At 44.1% G+C, this 16,139-nt stretch overlaps 1 protein-coding gene across 3 annotated transcripts in view; it reads left to right on the top strand.

Moving 5' to 3' along the window:
• arid1ab (AT rich interactive domain 1Ab (SWI-like)) overlaps window positions 1-16,139 on the top strand; it is a 69,406-nt gene that overhangs the window by 16,391 nt on the left and 36,876 nt on the right. For all 3 annotated transcript variants that reach the window (XM_035793023.2, XM_035793021.2, XM_035793020.2), the window contains exon 2: window positions 12,950-13,174. In XM_035793023.2, the coding sequence (XP_035648916.1) occupies window positions 12,962-13,174 (213 nt within the window). In that variant the 5' untranslated portion in view covers window positions 12,950-12,961. The remainder of the gene's footprint in view (window positions 1-12,949; window positions 13,175-16,139) is intronic.

The raw sequence follows: 16,139 nt of genomic DNA, 5'->3' as shown, positions 1-16,139 counted from the left end.
AGAAATTGGAAGGCTAAATGTGTATTTTTCTTTATTAGCAAAGCGTGTACTGTATAAAGCGCAATGACAGTTATTTCTCCAGCTAACGTTAGCTATGCCGCTAACGAATCACTGCTAAATGTATTTGTATCTATATCCACTCCATGTAGCCCTGAAGTTTGTTGCAAGCTTTCACACCAATTTTAAATGGCAAGATGTAAATGACACATGACGTAAGATTATATTGGACTAGTTTGTTAGAAGCAAGCAGAACGGATTGTATAACTAAAAATACACCTGACTGGTCGATGCTTGTAAATGTAGCAAATAACTATCCCTCAGTTGCAACATTTCCCCCGCCAGCTTGTTATATTGTATCTTCTGATGATTGTTCCGATCGTTACATTGTAGTTAACGACAGAGAGACGTTATATTTTGCCCCTGTATTTCGGAGTGGTCTCAGTACCGGTAGTAAACACGGCCAGTGATTTGAGAAGGAGCAGATTGCTTTGCTTTGGGATTTGAATTATGGAGGTAAAATCCTTCTGTCAAAGCCAGGAGACAGTTGGTCTTAGGTTGACATGCTAGCTGAGATCTGATTGGCTCCCCATCCCCTGCTCCTGGCCATTTGTAACTGCGTCCAATGTAACGCTGTAGAAATCACCCACATCAGCTCATGTACTTTGGCAGTGTCAAGATGACATTACGCATATTATTCACGCGCTTTAGCCTGTTTAACCGTCTGTGCATGACATTTAGCCTACTTGATATGCAAGCAAAATATGTTTGTATTGCGGTCAGCGTGCAGCGGCCTACATTTCAGCTGTAATGCTTGTGTCCAAGCATGCTAAATAAAATAACAATGTGCAAAATATACTTTATGGATGGTTTCATTGAACACGTTATGTTGTGTAAGTCCCTCGGCAGTAATTTGCATGATGACTGTATTGCCTGCCACTCAAATAATACAGTACAGCTAAATTTGTTTAGTGTACATTTACGTAAAATCTCAGCTGTAGCCTTCATGCAAAAATGCTGTGTTCATACTTATACGTGCATGTACAGCTCCACAGGCAGATTGGAGATGTGGCAGAACTCTAGTGCTGATTCTGGAACATCAGAGGGAGTAGGTGTGGCTGTTTTCCCCATGCTAGAATAGTGTTCCTAGCTGATCTAGGATAATCTTGTAGAGGAGAGACAGGAGTTATGTGGTTCTGTTTGAGAATCTGACTGGTGTTCTGTGGTTCTACAGTGTGTTTCAGAATGTGTTGTATTCTTTGAGAGAATCTGACTGGTGCTCTGTGGTTCTATAGTGGGTTTCAGAATCTGACCTGTGTTCTGTGAGGAGAATCTGACCTGTGTTCTGTGAGGAGAATCTGACTTGTGTTCTGTGAGGAGAATCTGACTTGTGTTCTGTGAGGAGAATCTGACCTGTGTTCTGTGAGGAGAATCTGACCAGTGTTCTGTGAGGAGAATCTGACCTGTGTTCTGTGAGGAGAATCTGACCTGTGTTCTGTGAGGAGAATCTGACCTGTGTTCTGTGAGGAGAATCTGACCTGTGTTCTGTGAGGAGAATCTGACCTGTGTTCTGTGAGGAGAATCTGACCTGTGTTCTGTGAGGAGAATCTGACCTGTGTTCTGTGAGGAGAATCTGACCTGTGTTCTGTGAGGAGAATCTGACCTGTGTTCTGTGAGGAGAATCTGACCTGTGTTCTGTGAGGAGAATCTGACCTGTGTTCTGAGGAGAATCTGACCTGTGTTCTGTGAGGAGAATCTGACCTGTGTTCTGTGAGGAGAATCTGACCTGTGTTCTGTGAGGAGAATCTGACCTGTGTTCTGTGAGGAGAATCTGACCTGTGTTCTGTGAGGAGAATCTGACCTGTGTTCTGTGAGGAGAATCTGACCTGTGTTCTGTGAGGAGAATCTGACTTGTGTTCTGTGAGGAGAATCTGACTTGTGTTCTGTGAGGAGAATCTGACCTGTGTTCTGTGAGGAGAATCTGACTTGTGTTCTGTGAGGAGAATCTGACTTGTGTTCTGTGAGGAGAATCTGATGGCTGCAGTAATTGTAGTGTTTACAAGCAGCCAAGGTGTCAGCCAAGTGTCACTGCTTTGTTCACTGGGTTACTATGATTACTTTCACATGTGATGCTGCACAGTGTGTAACCATGTGAACAGACAAATGGTGTATTCCGGTTTTAGAATATCATCAACCACGTGTAGGCTAGCTATAGCATTGACCTCCTGAATATTGAATAGCTAGGCCTATTTGTAATTTCTATCCATTGAAGTTTTGATGGAATTTGTTGATTTCCGTTTCTTGGCAATTGTCATTTGCCGTTGTTAGCCCTAAATGTTCATATAATATTCAACATTATAAAACATTATATCAACATTTTAAACAAGTTATTGGTTAGCTCGGTAGTTCATTACCCTTTTCGATTACTGTACCACCATTTTAATTGTTCAGTTTTATTATTCTCCCCACAGAGACTTGCATGATGCCTTGTGGAATACCTGTCTTAAAGACACCTATCAAATCAAATTTAATTTGTTATATGCGTCGAATACAACAGGTGTAGTAGACCTTAACATGAAATTCTTACTTACAAGCCCTTAACAAACAAAGCAGTTAAAGAAATAGAGTTAAGAAAATATTTACTAAATAAACTGAAATAATTTTTGTTATTATCAAATCACATAACACAAGATAATTACATAACAATAACGAGGCTATATACAGGGGGTACTGATACCGAGTCAATATGCGTGGGTATAGGTTAGTCGAGGTAATTTGTAAAGTGACTATGCATAGATAATAAACAGAGAGCAGCAGCAGTGTAAAAACAGGGTGAGGGGGGGTCAATTTAAATAGTCTGGGTGGCCATTTGATTAATTGTTCAGCAGTCTTATGGCTTGGGGGTTGACGCTGTTAATGAGCCTTTTGGTCCTAGACCTGGTAGCTAGGTCATGCATCTAGCTACCAATCATGAAGCGTGTTACATTTATTGTAGCATTAGTGTCAATACAATACAGCTTCAATGCTCCTCATTGTGGCAATGTCATATCAGCTAGTGTCAATTCAGTCAATAATGGAATGGCATTTTATCCTCTAGACGGTCAGATGCCGAGCAGTTGTCGTACCAGACGGTGATGCAACCGGTCAGGATGCTCTCCATGGTGCAGCTATAGAACTTTTTGAGGATCTGGGGACCCATGCCAAATCTTTTCAGTCTCGTGAGGGGAAAAGGTGTTGTCGTGCCCTCTTCACAACTGTCTCTCAGCCTGCTCCATATCAGCCTTCGTCAATGTTAATGGAGGCCTGTCCGCCCCTCCTTTTCCTATAGTAAACTATCAGCTCCTTTTTGTCTTGCTCACATTGAGGAAGTGGTTGTTGTCCTGGCATCTCACTGCCAGGTCTCTGACCTCCTCCCTATAGGCTGTCTCGTTGTTGGTGATCAGGCCTACCACTGTTGTGTCGTCAGCAAACCTAATGATGGTGTTTGAGTCGTGCTTGGCCACGCAGTCGTGGGTGAACAGGAAGTACAGGAGGGGACTAAGCATGCACCCCAGAGGGGCCCCAGTGTTGCAGATGTTTTTGCCTTTTTGATGGTTCGTCTAAGGGCGTAGCGGGATTTCTTATAAGCATCCAGATTAGTGTCCCGCTCCATGAAAGCGACAGCTCTAGCCTTTAGCTCGGTGCTGCTGTTGCCTGTAACCCATGGCTTCTGGTTGGGAAATGTACGTACGGGCACTGTGGGGATGACATTGTCGATGCACTTATTGATGAAGCCGGTGACTGCGGTGGTATACTCGATGCCATTGCATGAATCGTGGAACATAGTCCAGTCTGTGCTAGCAAAACAATCCTGTAGCTTAGCATGTGCGTCATCTGACCACTGTCGTATTGAGCGAGTTACAGTTTCCGCTTTAGTTTTTGCATGTAAGCAGGAATCAGGGAGATAGAATTATGGTCAGATTTGTCAAATGGAGGCAGAGGGAGAGCTTTGTACACGTCTCTGTGTGTGGAGTAAAGGTGGTGTGGTCCCCCCCCCTTTTTCCCCCCCTCTCCCCTCTGGTTGCACGTGACATGCTGGTAGAAATGAGGTAAAACGGATTTAAGTTTGCCTTCATTAAAGTTTGTTCTTTCTCTCAGGTGTTTGCAGACTCCTGTTAATTCTCCTCTATGCAGGCTGTGTAGTGGACAATTTAATACCCAGGACTGCAATTTGTGATTCATTCAGCCACGGTTCTGCATGTGGAGATGCTGGAAATTCAAAGAAATTAGAATTATGCAGTTTCAAGTGGCAATCTCCTCTGAGAGACTTGTGCTAAATCAAGTTATGTTGTTAAAATCCGATCTGTGATTGACAGATGTTATTCTCGAATTGTGCTGCTCACATGAACTCGTGCTCCAACGGTTGATACACCAGAATAGAAATGCTTTTGCCTCTCCTCAGCTCCCTAGATGCCTTTTCATTAATTTGCTGTGCCTGCCTAGGCTACAACATCACTATGTTACTGACTTTTAATGCCTTTAAGTTGTTTCTGTATTTGGTGTTCATGCATTTCTATAGATCTGTGGACAGAGTTCACCACTGTATTTCCCTGCTCTATGGCCAGGTTGTTAGGGGGGTGGTGCTGAGACTGTGGGACTTGGAGTAGATGGCAAAATAGTTTTTCCTTTCCGCTGTGCTTGCTCTTTTGGGGTCTTGTCTCAATTACGGCAAAGCACTTTGTGACAAATGTTGCTTTTAATTAATTAATTAATTGATTGATGGAGAAGCCAATTGCTTGATTAAGATCGGTTGAGGCAAAGATGAAGCTGTGAGAGATGTCTAACCTAATATCAGTGGGCTAATTGATCCCTTTGGTTGTAAAACCTAGCCTAACGGTTGACTCTGATGTCTGCCGACAAACAGACCCAGTTGTTTTCTGGGAGAGAACCGTGTGTCAGGCTGAAATCAAATCTGGTTAGTGTCCATTTACTTTGACAATAAAAACCTTGAAATAAGAGTATCTACCAACGTGGACATATGGTAGTGATCCACACAGTACATTCATTTAAAGGTTGTGTCTGTCTGTGGTATTGAAGTTTGGGGCCTTGATGTGATAGTGGACCAAAGTCCAAGTGAAGTCTCCGTTCGACCGGCTTTGGTCTGTTTCCCTGCACTATGAACTTGCCTGCCCATACTGACGGGTGATGACTTCAATTTGTGGAATCTTATCGGTAAATATTGATAGGAGCATGATCACTGATTTTTAAGGTGAATGTTGTCAATCTCTGCAACCAAGATGTACTGGAGAGGACCAGAGTTGAGAAACACTGCTGTAGCCGGTGAGGTGGTGGGGACTGTGGTGTGCTGTGTAGCCAGTGGACTGGACAGGAGGTGTGTTCTACTGTATTCTGGCTGTGCATTCAAAGATTCTCTCCGCTAATTTCTCTCCCTCTCCGTCTGCAGTGCTGAGTAGTGATGAGCCACATGGCCAGGACAGCACGCTGCCTCATAACACTCTGTTTGTGTGTGCACGCCCTGTGTGACGGGCCGGTGTGTGTGTTTGTGTGTGTGAGTGTGTGAGTGAGGGAGAAAGAGTAAGAGTGTCAGTGATACCCTGGGGGGGAGGGTGTTTTTGTGAATGATCTTTGGCTGCCTGTGACAGCTGTGTGTGTGTGTGTGTCCTTGGCAGTGTGTGTCTGTGTGTTTCTGTGTGGTAGAAGCCTCAGGAGGATCCTCTCTCAGTGACCTGCTCCACGTGCCACCAGCCATCGGTCTCTTCTCTTCAGTAACACGGTACTGAAGTCTTTCTCCATCCCTGAAACAACAGTCTAGGAGGTGGCGCAAACGAAGGATAGTCTCTCCTGTCTTCATTTATTTACTGTGACCCTACATTATTCTCTCATTCCACACGTTGTGTCCACCGTTGTTACCTACCTTCATCGGTTCACTTTGTACCTGTTTTTCCCCATCCTCAAAACATTCACTCTCCTTGTACTTGTACCAGCCACTGCCCTTAGAGCAGTGGTATGGGATTGGGACCATGCCAGTGGTCTACCACTAGGTGAAGCATACAAGGTGTGCAGCTTAAAACATAAATGCTAGCATTTATTTAAGACTACGTTCAAAAAAAGAAAGGCAAACTCATTGAAAATGTCGTCAAATTCCTGGTGTCTCTCCATGTTTGGAGAAAATGTCGAACTTGGGCTGTTACTCTGGTCCAGGTTGGAATGTACAGCTAATTAAAGCATCGAATTGTCCCAATTATTATTTTTTTTCAAAATGCACTAGATTAGAATATGCTTCTCTCCTAGCTAGCGCGGCGCAGCAGACTTTATTTGCATAACGTATTGTGTGTTTTATGGAGAAACAGGTTAACCTTTAAATGTGTGGGTGTTGAGGGGGGAATGGCGTCTCAGTTGTTGATTCTGGGGGGGTAGGTCGATTGTTACTGTACCTCACATCTTTTCATACACAGCTCTACTAAGGACTCAGGCTAGCTCTCTGTGCTAAAATGCCATTGGCTTCATGAGGGGTGAGAAAGCAGATGTTGGAGGGTTTTCTTGCAATGCATTTTGGGGAATAACATAATTGACCAGGTTAAAGTTCAATGGTACAGTTACTGGTAGGGCAAGGCAACTACCATTTTCTTCTGAAACCTGTTAGTACCGTTTCTCCTTGGGTCTCGGCCTCCACCAGCGTGTAGTCCAGGTGTAGGTGTGGCAGGCTGCAGAGGTTTATCTCCTGCCATGCACCAACCTCTCCACAACCCCAGAATTTGCATGCCTCAGGCCTAACTATGGCTTAACGAAGTGTGTGTATCGCTAACTGTTGGTGCTTCGTTCCATTGAAGCACTGGATGTGCAAATTCACCAGTCCAACGGTTCTACTCCCCCTCTGAGGCAGGCTTACCTACACCGGCGACCAACTACCGGTACTTGAGTCAGTTGAGACTAGGGGGAATGACATCCCTGTCAGTCAGGTGTTGTGTGACTAAGAGTGTTAGTGGGTTAGGCTTGTGACCCAGCCAGTTCCTTAAGCACCTTCTGTTCCTCTCTGCCTGCCTGGCTTGGCCCCGCTGGCTTTGTTCAGATGGTTATTTCAGGCATGTAAATGGTAGTATAGTGACTGAATGACACACTTATTATCGTAAGGTGTCATCCATGCCAGGTCACTGTGGTCATCGTGGCTGATAGTCAGGCTGGTATAAACACCGAGGACATCATCTGACCTGTGGCCATATGGCTGGGACGTCATGGTATTGTCTTACCTCTTTGGCTGATGCATAAAACAGGCCCACTCTACGGGTTAAAATAAAGTATAGCCTAATGTGCCACATTGATTTTAACCACTAACCCTAATCATGACATTACCCCTAAAACTAAGCCAAAATAATTCCTTGTTAGCTGCTTATATGTTTTCACTTCTGGGTTGGTGACAATGGCGTAGCCAATGAAATTCGAGCAGAGGTGGGACGTTGGTTGACCAATCAAAAAGCAGAATTATTCTAAACTTGGGTTGTACTGTATGGCGTGAGCCTGTTTAATTTCTTCCTCAGTCCAACCACCAGCACTCCCAGCCTCACTTCAGGTCAGGAATGGTGATCTGGCTAGAAGATGGGTCTGACAGTAACAGGTTAATGTCCTGCAGTGGAGGGTCTTGTTCAATATCTTCCATCATTGACCTAATACCATGCTTCCTATAGAAGAAAGAAAAAGTCAGAACAAATACAATTACAAAAATAAATAATTAGATTTATTTAACTTTAACTAGGCAAGTCAGTTAAGAACAAATTCTTATTTTCAATGACTGTTCAGGGGCAGAATGACAGATTTTTACCTTGTCAGCTTGGGGGTTAGATTTTGCAACCTTTCGGTTACTAGTCCAACGCTCTAACCACTAGGCTACCTGCTGCCCCATTTCCTCTGTCAAATGGGAGAATTATTTGATGTCGCTGAATAGATGGAAGAAAGTCAGACAATTTGATCTGTAATATTGTGTTTAGTGTGACGGCGGCCGCTTTGTTCTTCTCTCAACCTAAGCCAGACAGTACTTTGCAGACCATATTTGGTTAATACTACATTTGAAGAAGGGTAGCCTATCTAGTCTAATAGCAGAGTTCAACATCCAGGTGGTTTGTCCTGTGGCCCTCTGGGCCGGTGCCAAGTGAAAGCAACCGGCCCGAATGAAGAAATTGACTAGGCCCCTCTGGATCAGCTCACAGGGAAGTGAATGGTGATCATAAGAGCCTCCCATCTTTTATGTAGGTTTTAGGCTCAGAACTTAAGGCCTGGTAACCTTGTTTCATCTCGTTCGCTTCCAACGGGGTTGAAATGAAGCGTTTTTAATCTGTGGGGTGTGTGACCTGTTGTAGTTTTGTTTTGTTCTGTAGATCTTTAGAATTCTTGCGAACAGCTGGAGGAGTATCTGTGTGTGTGTACTGCTGTATTAGCTTTGTGGTGCCTCAGACTCTCTGTCCACGTGTGTGTGCTCAGACCATAGGAGAGTAAGCAGGAGAGGTTTTTCTTGTTTTATTACAGAGTCATGTGGCAGTCAGCTTGGAGTTCTAACCACTGCTGTTGTGTGGCAGGCCAGAACATGGCATGGGTTTAACTTTCCTTTTGTTTACATTTAGCTCTTTAACTGATATGGATGGTTGCAGACCCGCTCAGTGAAATTACTATTTGGCCCACCAGACATAATATTTTCTTTTAAAAATCAACGGGTAATCGACTGTTAATAGGCATTGTTTTTCTTAGCGGTTGCGTTAGTTTGTAAAGTGTTTCACCAACTCTTGCTTTAGGCCTGTGATAGTCAGGGGAACAGGGATGGGGACTGACATACTGGTATAGAAAGTGTTCTTATGGTTGTTCTTGCTCCTCTCTTCATACACTTTTGTGAAAGCAAAGAGTATTCTTTTTCCTTAGCATGTGTGAACACTCATTGGATTAGGCCTGTTCAGTAGGTTTGCAAGTTATTTCTTAGGCTCGAAGTAGCTGTTCTAAGTACCTTAACGTCCGTGTTTGATTGATATACTCAAAGCCAACCATGAAGTCATGGGGTGTAAGTGACAGTGACGGCTGTCTAAGGGGGCCCCTGAGTGCGGGGGCCCCTGAGTGAGTGTGTCGGTGTGTGCAGGGCTTTACAACAGAACAATAGTCTGTGGAGATCCTAGGCCATGTGGAGGATTAAATTAGCAGGACTTGTTTATCGTCTGCCCCAAGCCCATCTGTTTGAGTCACACACACACACACACACACACACACACACACACACATACACACATACACACATACACACATACACACATACACACATACACACATACACACATACACACATACACACATACACACACACAGCACCAGTATCATCAGTCCCTCCACCACCCTCAAAGGCCAAGAGTGTTCTGGCTTTCCTCTATGCAGATTAGCCATGTGCTAATTGCATTTATTTATTTTTAGGGGGAAAGAGGAAAGAAAGGAGGGAGGGGTTTCCTTAAAGCGATTGATTAGATGACTGGGCAGAGAGCAAGGGAGGGACAGTGTGTGAGAGTGTGGAGTAGAGGGGGAGGGACAGAGGGGGACAGTGTGGTGGAGAGGGGGACAGAGTGTGGGGAGTGCTGTATATAGCCATATGAAATTTGAAATGTCTTTATTCTTTTGGAACTTCTGTGAGTGCATTGTTTACTGTACATTTTTGTCTACTTCTTGCTTTGGCAATATTAACATATGTTTCCCATGCCAATAAAGGCCTTGAATTTAAATTTAAATTCAGAAGGACCATGCAGGGGAGAGAGAGGGAGAGAACCGTGTGGGGTAGAGCGAGAGAGAGCGGACCTTCTGGGGTAGAGAGAGGGAGGGAGAGAACCGTGTGGGGTAGGGCGAGAGAGAGAGGACCTTCTGGGGTAGAGGGAGGGAGAGAACCGTCTAGGGTAGAGGGAGGGAGAGAACCGTCTAGGGTAGAGGGAGGGAGAGAACCTTGTGGGGTAGAGCGAGGGAGGGAGAGAACCGTGTGGGGTAGAGCGAGGGAGGAAGAGAACCGTGTGGGGTAGAGCGAGGGAGGGAGAGAACCGTGTGGGGTAGAGCGAGAGGGAGAACCGTGTGGGGTAGAGCGAGGGAGGGAGAGAACCGTGTGGGGTAGAGCGAGGGAGGGAGAGAGTTTCTAGACTGTCATAAACCTTTGAACGTCTCCAGCCACTATCTTTTTACTGTCGTTCTCACCAGTCAGTTCAGAAGTGAACACACTTGCGCATGCAGGCTACACAACAGCAACAAACATGCCTCTGCAAATTCATCTGACCTCACAATACCATGTCACGATACTTAGGTGTCGACACCATGTATACATTTTCCAAACATATTGCTCACCATATGTCTGCTGTAGAGAGACTAGGGAGCATGATAAAACAAAGTTTGATCAGTCAGGGAATGCTGAAAACATGTTGACTCACTTTAAAAAAAAAAAAAGATGGAGAACAAGCTATAGGATGAAAAATAACGCTGTTTTGGTGCAGGTAGCGCCAACTAGCGCTAGCTAATGCTAGGCCTACCTACAGTAGCACCATTCATTTTTTGTGTGCAAATTAATAGTTTGAGACAAATATGAAAATTGTAGGATTCATTAATGGCTATTGTCAAATGAACCATGACGGAAAAGGTAGAGGACATCAATTGATTTATGACACATTGAAATACCAACCTTCGTGTGTCTGTAATTCTATTCAAAGCAACACGTTTCATTCAGTCACTAGACTGTTGCTCAGTTGTACAGTACTCCATAGGTGAGTTAAGGAGCAGAATGCCATAACAATCCTTGACCTCCATCCAGGAGATTGAAAAGACAAGTATCTCTCTCTCGCACACGCCGCAAGGGGATCCCCTAGGGCCTCGGACTCAGACTGGGCAGTATGTATGTGTGTGTCAGACATTTGAACAACTTCAACAATATAAGGAAATGCTTGCAAGTAAACCGATCAATGAAAGAATGGTATAGATGATGGTCAGTCACCTGACTGTGGTTGGATGACACACCTGTGAGGCTGGTAAACTAATGACTGTGATTTTGTTTTTACCTAATTTGAACGAATAAAACGTCAAACCTGAAAGTGGTTGCAGACAGTATTTACCTTTTCTAGCCAGAGGACAGCTAGAGGGTCGTGTGGCTGGCTGCCTCTGCACATCCAGTCAGACTCCAAGAAAGACTGGGTTAAAAGTGGGGTCACAGGAGAATAGCTCCCTGTGGTGGGGTCCTGTAATGACCCTAGGGAGTATAGTAACACATACTCTCTGTCTGTGAACCTGGGGTAGCCCTGGAGAGAGAGGCCTGCCCTGTGGGTGACTGGGCTGGCTGAAGGTAAAATGTGGAGTGGGTGAATGTGTTATCTCCTTATGCTGACCCCACCCCCCATGGGACCAGTTCCCTAGCCTCTCCCACATACCGCCAGTGTCATTCATACGGTGCCAAAACGGCGTTATTAAAGCAGGAAAAGAAGAGAGGAGAGGAGCCAGTCTCTGGCCCAGGTTCAAACGTTATACAGCTGGGACCTGTTATGTTTCAGGCACACTGCCCTCTCCCTCCTCTCTGGTCTGGGCTATAAATACATTATGGTTGTCTTCCTATAACCAGGGACTGAGGTTTGATTTGGCAGGGGAAAACATGATGGATGAATAACCGTGGGAAGCAGTGAGAAGGCCTTGTGTCTGTGTTGCCCACCTGTCTTGGTGTCCAAGAGGCTCAAGGTGTTGCTGCCTGGTACTTCAAAGCATCCTCTCTCTCTACTAGCATCCCCTCTCTGATTGTATGCTGGCGGTTGCCGCCAGTGGCATTTACATGAAAAGAGACAGACTGGCTTAGATGTATAAGAAAACAACAGGCATTGAAGTCAAATCAAGTGTTATGTCACTAGAGTAGACAACAGGTGTAGACTAAGAGTGCAATGCTTTCATACGGGTCCTTTTCCAACAATGCAGATAAGAGTGGAGCAATACCAACTAGCCGCCCTCAGCTCTCAGTAGTAGGGGAAACACTGCTGGTGGTATTCCACCAGTCCAGTCAAACTGACGCTTAAAACACACCGACCGCTCCGTTGCATTTTGGTACACCAGAATTACATTCATTTCCAATGAAACGCTGCGTTTGCCTTGCAGCATTGCGTTGCAGAGGCGGTTGCAGTACGTTCGGGGTGTGGTGCATAACGTTGGATTTATAGAAGGTAGGCGTCAAAATGTATGCGTAGACGGCTTGACAGAAATGGTGAATGTTGAACTTTTGTTGCACACATATCAAGATGATGCTGCTTACTATTTTGCACTATTGCGCTGTCGGTGTGTTCAACGCATTACTGAGGCGACTGTGTGTGTTTATGTGTGTGAGACGCTGCCCCAGCCATGTGGCTCCCCCTGCCACTCCACCCCAGGTGCAGCCAAGGTCAGGCTCCTCTCCCATGATGTCTCTCTCCCCTCCAGCTGAGAGGTGGGCAGGCCTCCAGTCACCACAAACAGACGGACACTTCCATTTCCTCCAGATGATTTTCCTAGGAACTTTAACACTCCCCAACGTCGGAACGTAACTTTATCCTCCCGCTGGCATTCTGATCTCCTGGGCAGTCAAATGCTCCTGGCGGAGGGATGGAGGGGGGATAGACTGGGCTCATTCATTCATGGCCAAGTTTTTTTTAGTGGGAAACTAATCCTGTTTTGTTAGCATTCTTTAGCTATACCCTCATAGGTTTCACTTTTCCCACCGGTGGCATGGCCTTGTTATGAGACCCCGGAGTGAGATCTCGTGCAGTTAGATTTAAAAAAAATAAAAAACAAACTTAGCTTGTGTACAATTCATCACAATGTCACATTTTAATGAGTTCAGTTATTTCAAATAATTTTATTCAGGGATAAGGTTATCACAATGTTTGTTGGAAATAAACATATGAATGTCTTAAGTTTGGTTTCTTACTAGCCCTCTCCCCCTCTCCAGCCCCCCAGCCCTATGGACCAGGCAGGGAAGATGAGAGGCCAGGGGTATGGTGGAGTCAACCCCTACTCTCAGCAGCAAGGCCAGGGGCAGGGCCCTCCTCCAGGGGCTCAACAGGGTGCCTCCTACCCAGGCCAGGGCTACGGACCCCCAGGGTCTCAGAGATACCCCATGGGCATGCAGGGACGCACCCCCGGCGGCATGGGTGGCATGCAATACGGACAACAGGTTGGTAATGTTTTTCTGTTGATCCTGCTCTTTCGCTCGCTCTCTCTCACGCTTTCGCTCGCTCTCTTTCTCGATCATCATACCCTCTGTCATCACACTTCCATGCAGTCACGGCTAAAATGGGTCTGTTAGTTTGATAGACAGTCGCAGGCCTGTTGGGTGTTCTAAGCACCCTGTAGAGAAGACAAGTCCTGTCTCATTGTTACCTCTCACACAACCGCCACTTCAGGTGGGTTTGATGCAGGTCTTTTCTGCAACTCCTCGTGTTTTCTTTGAATCCTTGAGAGGGTAAGTGCCCTGCTAGACACCACACAGCTTTTGTTTTAATTTTTCCCTCACTGGACTTGCTAGGCAAGGTCAGCTGCTCTTTCGAGTTACCAGTGAACAATACAACACCAATGTGCTGTGTTGTAAGTAGAGGTCGACCGATTATGATTTTTCAACGCCGATAACGATTTATTGGAGGACCCCCCCAAAAAACGATACCGTTTAATCGGTCGATTTAAAAAAAAATAATAATAAATGTATTTGTAATAATGACAGTTACAACAATACTGAATGAACACTTATTTTAACTCAATATAATACACCAATAAAATCAATTTAGCATCAAATAAATAATGAAACATGTTCAATTTCGTTTAAATCATGCAAAAACAAAGTGTTGGAGAAGAAAGTAAAAGTGCTATATGTGCCATGTAAAAAAAGCTAACGTTTAAGTTCCTAGCTCAGAACATGAGAACATATGTAAGCTGGTGTGGTTGCTTTTAACATGAGACTTCAATATTCCAAGGTAAGAGGTTTTAGGTTGTTGTTAATATACTATTTATAGGACTATTTCTCTATACCATTTGTATTTCATAAACCTTTGACTATTGGATGTTCGTATAGGCACTTTAGTATTGCCAGTGTAACAGTATAGCTTCCGTCCCTCTCCTAGCCCATACCTCGAAATTACCCATCGCTCCACAAAATCCACGGCCCTTGCTGAGCAAGGGGAACAACTACTCCAAACGCTATTAGCGTGCACCCCTCTAACTAGCTAGCCATTTCACATTGGTTACACCAGCCTAATCTCGGGAGTTGATAGGCTTGAAGTCATAAGCAGCTCAATGCTTGAAGCATTGCGAAGAGCTGCTGGCAAAACGCACGAAAGTGCTGTTTGAATGAATGCTTACGAGCCTGCTGCTGCCAACCATCGCTCAGTCAGACTGCTCTACTAAATATCAAATCATAGACTTAATTATAACATATTAACACACAGAAATACAAGCCTTTGGTCATTAAGTTGGTCGAATCCGGAAACGAAACGTTTATTATTTCAGTGAAATACAGAACCGTTCCGTATTTTATCTAATGGGTGGCATCCCTAAGTCTAAATATTGCTGTTACATTGTACAACCTTCAATGTTATGTCATAATTACGTAACGTTCTGGCAAATTAGTTCGCAACGAGTTAGGCGGCCCAAACTGCTGCATATACCCTGACACTGTTGCAGAGAAGTGACACAATTTACCTAGTTAAAAGAAATTCATGTTAGCAGGCAATATTACCTAAATATGCAGGTTTAAAAATATATACTTGTGTATTGATTTTAAGAAAGGCATTGATGTTTATGGTTAGGTACACGTTGGAGCAAAGATTGTCCTTTTTCGGAAATGTGCACCGCGTCGATTATATGCAACACAGGACACGCTAGATAAACTAGTAATATCATCAACCATGTGTAGTTAACTAGTGATTATGATTGATTGTTTTTTTACAAGATAAGTTTAATGCTAGCTAGCAACTTACCCTGGCTTCTTACTGCATTTACGTAACAGGCAGGCTCCTTGTGGAGTGCAACGAGAGGCAGGTGGTTAGAGCGTTGGACTAGTTAACTGTAAGGTTGCAAGATTGAATCCCCCTGAGCCGACAAGGTATAAATCTGTCGTTCTGCCCCTGAACAAGGCAGTTAACCCACCGTTCCTAGGCCATATTTGAAAATAAAAATGTGTTCTCAACTGACTTGCCTTGTTAAATAAAGGCGTTAAAAAACATTTTTTAAATAAAAAAACATCCAAATCGGTGTCCTAAAATACCGATTTCCGGTTGTTATGAAAACTAGAAATCGGCCCTAATTAATCGCCCATTCCGATTTAATCGGTCGACCTCTAGTTGTAAATGTTTTTACGTACAGGAAAGCCTCGCAAGACTACCAAGTGACTTTGTAAAGGGGCAGCTATTAGAGTATTTTAATCTTATTTAATATAGCCTAATGTATAAAAATACATGTTATATGTTAACTGCCGAATTTGATTGTTTTTCTTAAATCAATTTATTGTATTTTGTTAATTACAGTTGAAGTCGGAAGTTTACACACACTTAGGTTGGAGTCATTAAAACCTCTTTTTCAACCACTCCACAAAAGTCTTGTTAAACTATAGTTTTGGCCAGTCGGTTAGGAAATCTACTTTGTGCATGACACAATACATTTTTCCAACAATTGTTTACAGACAGATTATTTCACTTAATTCACTGTATCACAATTCCACTAAGTTGACTGTGCCTTTTAAACAGCTTGGAAAATTACAGAAAATTATGTCATGTCTTTAGAAGCTTCTGATAGGCTGGCTAGTTAACATCATTTGAGTCAATTGGACGTGTACCTGTGGATGTATTTCAAGGCCTACCTTCAAACTCAGTGGCTCTTTGCTTGACATCATGGGAAAATCAAAATAAATCAGCCAAGACTCCTTGAAAAACATTGTAGACCTCAAGTCTGGTTCATCCTTGTCAACAATTTCCAAACGCCTGAAGGTACCACGTTCATCTGTACAAACAATAGTACGCAAGTATAAACACCATGGGACCACGCAGCCATCATACCGCTCAGGAAGGAGACGCGTTCTCTCTTTTAAAGATGAACGTACTTTAGTGCGAAAAGAGCAAATCAATCCCAGAACAACAGCAAAGGACCCTGTG

Source organism: Oncorhynchus keta, chromosome 19 (genome assembly GCF_023373465.1).
Source record: "Oncorhynchus keta strain PuntledgeMale-10-30-2019 chromosome 19, Oket_V2, whole genome shotgun sequence".
Lineage (NCBI taxonomy): Eukaryota > Metazoa > Chordata > Actinopteri > Salmoniformes > Salmonidae > Oncorhynchus > Oncorhynchus keta.
Note: the sequence above shows the minus strand (reverse complement) of the source record. Positions and strands in the feature narration are given on the sequence as shown.